General features: G+C 37.2%; 1 protein-coding gene across 3 annotated transcripts in view; it reads right to left on the bottom strand.

Annotated features, from left to right (window-relative positions):
- Nucleotides 1–4005, bottom strand: part of LOC100649304 (carbonic anhydrase-related protein 10) — a 230806-nt gene extending 226801 nt beyond the window's left edge. For 2 of the 3 annotated variants that reach the window (XM_012313694.3, XM_012313693.3), the window contains exon 1: nucleotides 2721–4005. In XM_012313694.3, the coding sequence (XP_012169084.1) occupies nucleotides 2721–2775 (55 nt within the window). In that variant the 5' untranslated portion in view covers nucleotides 2776–4005. The remainder of the gene's footprint in view (nucleotides 1–2720) is intronic. The other variant, XM_012313695.3, reaches the window with a different exon arrangement.
- Between the last annotated feature and the right edge of the window lie 4694 nt (nucleotides 4006–8699).

Here is an 8699-nt window from a genome sequence, read left to right as displayed (position 1 = left end):
ATTAATCGATTGGTATCACCTTAGGATTTATATTCAATCAAATTATATATTCACGTTAAACAATATTTTTCGAAAGATTAGAAACTAATTTATCGTAAGGAAGAATAATAGTATCAGCGAAATGAAAATGTTATACACGACAAAGTTGGAAATTTGAAAGATATAAATAATAGAATCAGTAAAATAATACCCTTTCAAAATAAGAGCAATTATTACAACACGGCAATTTAATTTAGTGGTAAAAGTTACGTCTAAAACCAACCATGATACAGTTAAAGCTAGGTTTTGCTCTTTAACAAGTTGACAATTAATTTAGAGTAACAAAGTAAAACACTATCAGTATTCATATTGGAAATTAAAATTCTTCCTTTCTTTTCGAAAGTTTGTTAAGTCGTCGCTACATAAATGGTACAAAGTTCGAATGTCCTCGAGCGTCAACAGCTCGAGGATTAACCGTATTCCACTCGTTTAAAACCAGATTAAACGAGCTTCCTTTCTTTTTTCTCCGACTTTATTAACTAATTTAGAGCGAAGCGCGGAGGCAGGAAGAAAAAAAAAGAATAGTTGGCAAAAAGTTTCGGTCAGGTGGTGGTTAGCTGCAAACTTGTCTGGCGCTTTACGACACTTCCGAGTTCGCGTTCCTTCGTCATACGGGACAAAAACGGCTCCTGTACGACCTCCTTCGAGGAAATCCACGTGAACAATCCTATCAACCTACAATGTACGCGTCAACGAACCCAACTCCTTTTGGGAGGATAAAAACAACTTCTACAATTGCTACATTCAGACAGTTCAATTCAACAGCACAGTTTTCTGACCGTTTTAAACCAAATCAAGACTGGTCATAGAATGTTTATATAGAGATTTTCTCGATAAATCACGATGCATGAAACTAACAAAATAGAGCAGCTATTTAGCTGTTTTTCAAAAAATTTTGCAGCACAATTTATCAGCGAGCGGTAGATATGTAAATTGATTATATTTACAGCGATGATGCGAAAGTTTCTGGTCAGATACATGTTCCGCTAAAAACGGTATTTTATACAAAGAATTTATACTATTATTATATAATAAGTATACCACAGTGTTCATTTCAGTGTATTATTTTTTTATTAAATAAAGTGGTATTAGATATTCCTTTTAGATTATGGCGTGAAAAATCTATTTGGCCGAAAATGTTTGCACACTGTATACTATTTGCTTCGACTATTATTTTGGTTCTCATTCAGTTTCTTTCGTGTATTATTTACATTGATTTTATATATTATCGTCTCCGGATGTTTATGCACATTCATATTTTTATGAATATATAATCATCAACTATCTTCATGTACTATCTATTGTGAAGAGTAATTTGATTTGGATATTTTATACATCTTTATGAATTATACATTTGTATCTTTGAAGTTTTGTCAATTGCATAAACATCCGTGGTATAATAATATGAATATGATTTCTCGTTTTCACACCCATTCATAATTTACTGGACACTTGATAACAAGATTTAACTTTTAAAAGAAATACCTATCCAAATAAGTTCCTAATAGGATTGTAGAAATATTGTATAATCTAGTTTTGTTCTTTGCAATACAGACAGTTCATAACTGTCAATTTTAATTGGTATGTAAAATATTAATTTATCACTGTCCTAAATCTGCTAACGGTCTCTGTAAGGATTTATGAATAGTAGTGCACATATCATATAATATTACCATACAATACTCTGTAATACTATGTATACGATATTATACTACATCGATTGTGCATTATACATGTAATGGCCAAACGCATTCATTTGATACTATTATTAGTATGAATTCTCTGCACTCCGAAAATATTTTTCACACGAATTTGTTGAAACCAAAAGTTTTCGTATGTAACTGTGTAAAAACGTTTTTCTCCAATTTTTATCGGTTAAAATAATATCAGAAACAATAATATTCACATTATTGTTCAGGATCAATAGAGCGCAAAGGATTGAGAATAATAATCATTATTTATATGGAATGTTTTTGAAACCATGGTACAATCAAAGAAAGCTTCGTTCCTCGTCTAACAGCGGGACGCGTACGTACTCGGATATATTTTTCAAAAAAATCATATTGAAATATTCGTTAAATACACGTGCACTTAATTAGCCATAATCTGCTTGGTTAACCAATCTAGGTAGCTATTCCAGCAAACGTAAATTATACTGTCAGAATCAGAGTTTGGTTTACAATTTAAATTAACACGAAAAGATTCAACGTTGTAATATTGTACCGATAAAAAGTCTTGGAAAATTTGGTTTGCATGAAAAAGATGAAAAGATAAATTGAACAAGCCTAAAGAAATGTCACACTTTATTCTGAGAATACTCAAAATTGTCTTCAATCAACAAATAAGACAGAAATAATCGAGCTAATGAAGAATATCACCACATCATCATTTTCATTAACTCAAACATCTGTGTGCATATCCGAATACGACGTTATTTTCAAAATACATGATCTTTTCGATGCAACTGAAATACACGTGTCTTTGATAAATATTCCAATTAATCTTCGTTGAAAAGAGATCTTTACACGAAAACGTTTCATACTAAATTTCCAATACACTGTTACACGAATCATCGCCTTTTTCTATTATATCACCAGATTTCAATAACATCCAGCGTTATCAATCCCTTTCGTTGAAAGTCAGGGAAGCTCTCCTTACAAAGAAACGAGACAAAAGCTCACCGTTGACGATGACGATGACGCCCAACAGGCAGAGCAGCAAGTGTCGCAGGCACATCTTCTTCCGTCGAGTAGAGATTACCGAAAAAAAGGGGGACACGCAAAAAAGGGATCCTCACTTGCTTCTGTCGGACATCGTTTTTCAATCTAGTTGATGGAAAAAGCCTCGTCTCCCTCTTTCTCGAACTGTCTCTGGCGATCAGTCGACCAGGGACAGGCGGGCGTTCATCGCGATCCTGACACTTGTTATCATCTTGCAGGAGAACTCCGTGGGAGTTCTAGATGTTCACGCCGGTACTATCCAAATGGAAAATATCAGCAATCAACTCGGATTGATTTCAACTTGATGATCGAGAGGAGAGTGAAAACGAACAATTACAGTTAATTAGAAAAAAGACTTTAAATCGTCATCGAATAGAACGAAGCTCCGACAGGAATTCGGACTTCTTTGGATGAATTTTCTCTCCTTTTCTGTCTTCGCCGTATGTTTCTAGCAACTGATATTCTCTTTTCTGATTTTCCCTCTGTTGGGACAACGACTCCTAGGCGGCTCTTTGTCTCTCAACACAGATATATAATATCTCTCTTCCTGCGGATCTTCGATCTGCTTGTTTGTTCTTGATGACGTCAGCTAACCACAAACTGTCCCGCGATCCTTTGCAAGCTTGCCGCAAGGAGCGAGGGATGAGAGACCGAATCGTCTCTCGAGACACACTACTCCGGACTCAGGGACCTCTTAACGTAATTGCTTTTACCGTGTGTCGAATTTCAACGGATCTTAACAGACAAAGCAGCCAGTCTGGCCACGACTGTTTCTTCCTTTGCGCACCATCCGAAACAAAATCCTTTTGTATCACCAAGGAACCAGACCTCGTTCAACTTTCTTACACGAAACGCGACTCGACTCTTGCACTAAACTTTGATATATCGCAGTTCGATCTGTTAGCAATTTCCAGCATGTTACATGTATCGAAGATATTCGAATGATAAATAACGATATTTCTAAGATCGACGTACGCACTCGCAGGGGTGACAGAGTCGAGAAGTGGCGCGTCAGAGGCCGAAAGCCATGAAACACGAACAAGAACGCCACGATAGATTTCCGGCCACGGCGAACTCGCGGCGCTTACTGAGTCTCTCGAGGCGCTCTTCGAGGGTGACGAGCACGTTTCTCACCCCCACCATCGGCAGCTAGGCCGCCACACAACAGGCCGCGCGGCGATCGGTCGCGCAAACGCACTACCAGCCCACGGTGGTTACGCGTGACTCGCCGTTCGACTCGCGAGCGTCGCGGCGCTTTTCAAGGAGCGAACTGACTGTGAGCAGCGGCTAAGGCGGCCGTCTGGTGGGGTGCAACAGAGAGAAAGTCGCGCACGTAAAGCGCAGACACACGTATGCACGCGCGCACGTAACAAGATCGCGTAACGTGAGCGTGTCAACGTGAGCGTGTCAGCGTGAGCGCGCGGGAATCCAACTTGCGGCACAAGTTATGACCTCAAAGGGATCGTTAACGAGCACCCGCCAAATTAGTATAACGGCCACTCGTCTCACCCTACGCTTTTCAGAAACATCACCGGTCTCTTTTGACTTCTTCTTGTGTTTCTTCGAATTGGGATACTGTCGGTGGTAATATCGTTCGGTTATTTTCTCGCAGATTTTTGAAAAATGATTCTGTTATTCTGAACATGGGAGATTCTTTCCTCTTTGGAAGGCTGAAGGCTTGTTAAAAGTAAAAGAAATTTTGTTTCGTTAACACTAAAGATACTAGAATTTTAAGTACATATTTTTGTTTTCTCTTAGACTGTGGAAAATTGTCTGATATTCATTTAATATCTATTCAATCAATATCGATCATTTTAATACCAATAATCAATTTAATATTAATTTAATTAATTTGAGTAGATTAAGTAGATCATAGTAATTTGGCATTCACGAAATTTTATTTCTTTATCGCTGGTAATATCAGAGTTTTAAGTACATGTTTTTATGATTTTGATTAAAAACAACTGTTAAAGTGAGTGAGAGCTTTCATCTGTGCATTCGACATTAATATTAACGGTAAGATTGATATGCGATACTTGTGGCACGATACGAAGCACAAAGAGTCTCTGCAAACTGAAATCTGCATGAAAATTTGCACAGTGTTCCCTTGACGCACTCGTACGCTTTCGATTTATGCATCATTCGTAGATGAAATTAAAATCATGTTACATCGAATACTAAAAAGGAAAGGAAACGTATCCAAACAAAATTCCAAGATAAACCTACAATTTCTAATGTACTTAACAGTTTTTCCTCGTAATAACTTTAGGATTTCATCTTTAGAATGTCATAATTCTACTATTGGTTGGTCACAATAATACAAGAGACAATACAACACACTCGAACATCATTAACACCGTATCCCGTTGGTTTTCAATACGTTATATCGAACACGAGAATACTCGACACCTCGGAAAGTTTTTGCGAGAAAATTCCACTGGCATCGATACTCATCGGCGATCGTTAATTAATCTCTATAACACGATCGCGTATATCGGAAGTAATGCAAGCTACCGGTGCACTAACGAGCTACGCGTCATACACGATCGATGTAATTATTAATTAGTTTCTCCGTATCAAAGCAGTGCCGTGAACTCTGCTGTCTCTACAGAGACGTAAATAATTATCCAATAGCGGTGACAGCGTAATCTGTAATAAACAACGCGTTGATCTATAGCTCGTTTAACACAGGACAACTTTAAATATCGATCGATGCATCCGTATCGAAGGGAAGCAGACTATCATTTCGTATTCAGTTCTGACTCTTTTCTTCTTATAAACATCTTTCTCAAGAGAAATTTTGTAAGCATCATTTATTGTTTCAGCAGGATCTTTAAAAATTAATATTGTTTGAGGAGAATGTTTAAAAATTAAAAACATTAAAATATCTCTTCTTTTTTACGAAATGAATCATTTTGAAGGATTACAGAACCCTTTATACATTAGATAAATAACAACTAAAATCGCGATTTACACCTGGAGACTTCGATTAGTTCAGCTTGTTCGCGGTCAATCAAGGAAAAAGGACTCGTTCAGGAGAATCGAAAAAACGTTCATGGAATAGGCTATTCTTAGTCGATCCTTTCAAGAGATGGACAAATTTTCGCTCGGCGATTTAGCAAATTCCAATAATAACCGAGCAGAAACAGGCGGAAATGAATTCGTCGAGTGATAAAAAAGAAGTTTTTGGCTGCCAGGTCGTGCTTTGATCGGCGGTTCTTCAAAGAACCATCAAGCCCCCTGTCTCATTTCGATTCTGTTTTACTTTACCCGCATATCGATATTCTCACCGTCGTCTTTTTTTTTTTTGTCCACCCGTCTTTCGCTTTATTCGCGTCTTTTGTCGACCAATTTTCGGCTTCGCGTAGAACGGCTTCCGTGAAGGTAGAGAGGAGAAAAAAGAGAATAGCTGTCCCTCATTAACCGCTGCTGGTACCTCTATGGGGAGGAGCTTAATGCCTAAAAGAGAATAAAATTTCCCTGTCCAAGCTGAAACGGATTTCACTGCGCACAATAAATCTATTCCGTGGACGATCCGATTGAAAATTTTACCTTTTAAATGTTATTATCGTTAAATCTCCTATCATTGGTACATTTTTTCCTTTTTCTTTCATTTAGGAGATGATAACGATCCTTTGTTTCGTTTGCTGATTATATGAAAAGGACATCGTAAAAGATTCGTACGATTTTAAGATGAGGAAATGGCAAATGAATCGAATTATCCGACTACACGCAAACTGATACAACTTTATTCCTATTATAATGAACGTGCAAGTTATTGGTGTACTTTTCCTTCTTTCCTCTTCAAGATTTCGTAGTGATAACGATCTTTAAAACTTTGTTTTACTTATAAAAAATTTGTATAATTTTATAGAAAAGTACTGATGAAGACTATTATAACCTAGGCCCTATTGGTATATTATTTTCCACTTTTTATTTTGAACAATTCAAGCTGACAATACTTCGTTGTAGTTTGTTAATTATATTAAAAATGTACCATAAAAGATTCGTAGAATTCTGTGAAGAAATACCGAATGATCGCACGGCTGGCCATGTGCCAGGTAATACTACTTGATTCATATCGTAATATACATCTTATTGGAATATGTTATTTTTATTCTCAGTTATATTAGAAAGTTTCTATACATGATTTATGTAATTTTACGATTAAGCAGTAACGAATGAATTGATTGATCATCCGTCTGACCATATAACACAAAATACTACTTCGTTCGTATTTTACTCTGTACTCCTTCGTTTAAAATACATCGCAAGTCTAGATTAGATACTTCTCCGAATAATATACAGTGAAATGAATTCGTCGCCCCGTAAGAAATATTTAAAATCGAATAAAATATGTATCGTATCGGTATTGGCTGATATTTGTAAAACCTGGACGGGAAACGTATTTTCACATCCATAAAGTGCACGTATTTATCGCGTGACGTTCATTTGCATGCATATTGACGGAATAAATTACAAAATTACAGTACAAAACCGATCCCCCGTCCGTCACAAATGATATTCCCCGAGCCAAAATAAAATCCACTAAAAACCCGTCTGCGAAACGGAATCATCTATTAAAATCTACCGATGAAAGTACTTAATTTTAACTCATCGTGATTTTATTCGGCCGATGCATCTTTAATCGCACGAATTTTATTTAAACGATCGCATGATTGACGAGTAAAGGGAACATTCGTGCCAACACGTATGATGTAATAACTTGCCGAATAAACCAAGAACCGTCCGTTTAATGGTTGTAATAAAGAAGAAAACGCGGCCGTGAATTATTGAATCCCGCGTGGAATTCGCCCCGGGGGGTGAAAGAGGTTGTTCGAAAGCGCGGCCGTTAATAATGAACGCGGCGCGTTGTCGGTGTTTCGAGTCTCGCGGACGAAATTAATGTTTTAACGGGGCCGAACGTCGCCGTTGTCCACGACTTTCGTGCCAACGAGTGCGTTTTTCGACGGGGACCACCGACATAATTAAAAAATATACACGTACGTGTCGGATAACCGAACCGACCGATAAATATGCAAATGGTCGACGTGAAACCGAAATTCCAACGATACGCAGATTCGAACGAAGTTGAGGATGAAACAAAAATTGCGATATTGCGAGATAAAGAAAGTTCAGGAGAAAATACATTGAAAAGTAGAAATAAAAGGTATTGTATACAAGAAGAAAATGAATGAAACGCGGGAGAGTTTGTGGGGAACCACGAGGAAATTTTAAAACTCCGAGAAACGTCGAGTACTTGGGAGACACGTGAAACGCGATTGTTAAAAATTACAAAGGGACATGGTTTTTCCTATGGAAGAACCGAAGTCAAATTTTTAAATTAAGTTTAATGATTAATTAACGTGTTCCAAATGAATATCGTGCTGTTGGAATAATTTCCACGCAACGTGAATTCGTTCGAATAATTTCCGCGTGTACCCGCTTGCTCGGTTATTTGATTCGTTACTTTGTTCCTTAATGCGTTAATCGATATATCAATTGGGCTATTCGATTTGTTATTCGATTTTGATCGGCGCCAATTTTCTGCGTCAATCCTTTCGCTATTAACGGCACCTACATATACACGTACGTATGGTTTACGCAAGCTACTAATGAACAAAGTGTCGATTGTCCAATATAAATCACATGACCAATATAACCTGCTGATATCTCAACTAGGGGTAGACTTTATAATCTGACAATCGGAAAATATCAAATGTATAATTAAATGTAAATATATTTCAACCATGACGAAAGAATTAAATCGACACCATGTCACTGATTCAGAAAAGATCGATACGCCAAGAATCCGATTTTAGAATCCTCAAGGAAATGACAAATTACTTCTACCTTGGAATAATTCCTAAACATTTCCTTGTCCTACCGAAGAAAAGGAAAATCCGATAAAACACAAGAATCAAACTCCACGATCCATTA

This window comes from Bombus terrestris, chromosome 11 (genome assembly GCF_910591885.1).
Source record: "Bombus terrestris chromosome 11, iyBomTerr1.2, whole genome shotgun sequence".
In the NCBI taxonomy this organism is placed as follows: domain Eukaryota; kingdom Metazoa; phylum Arthropoda; class Insecta; order Hymenoptera; family Apidae; genus Bombus; species Bombus terrestris.
The sequence above is the reverse complement of the archived record's forward strand: the minus strand, read 5'-3'. Positions and strand labels throughout refer to the sequence as shown.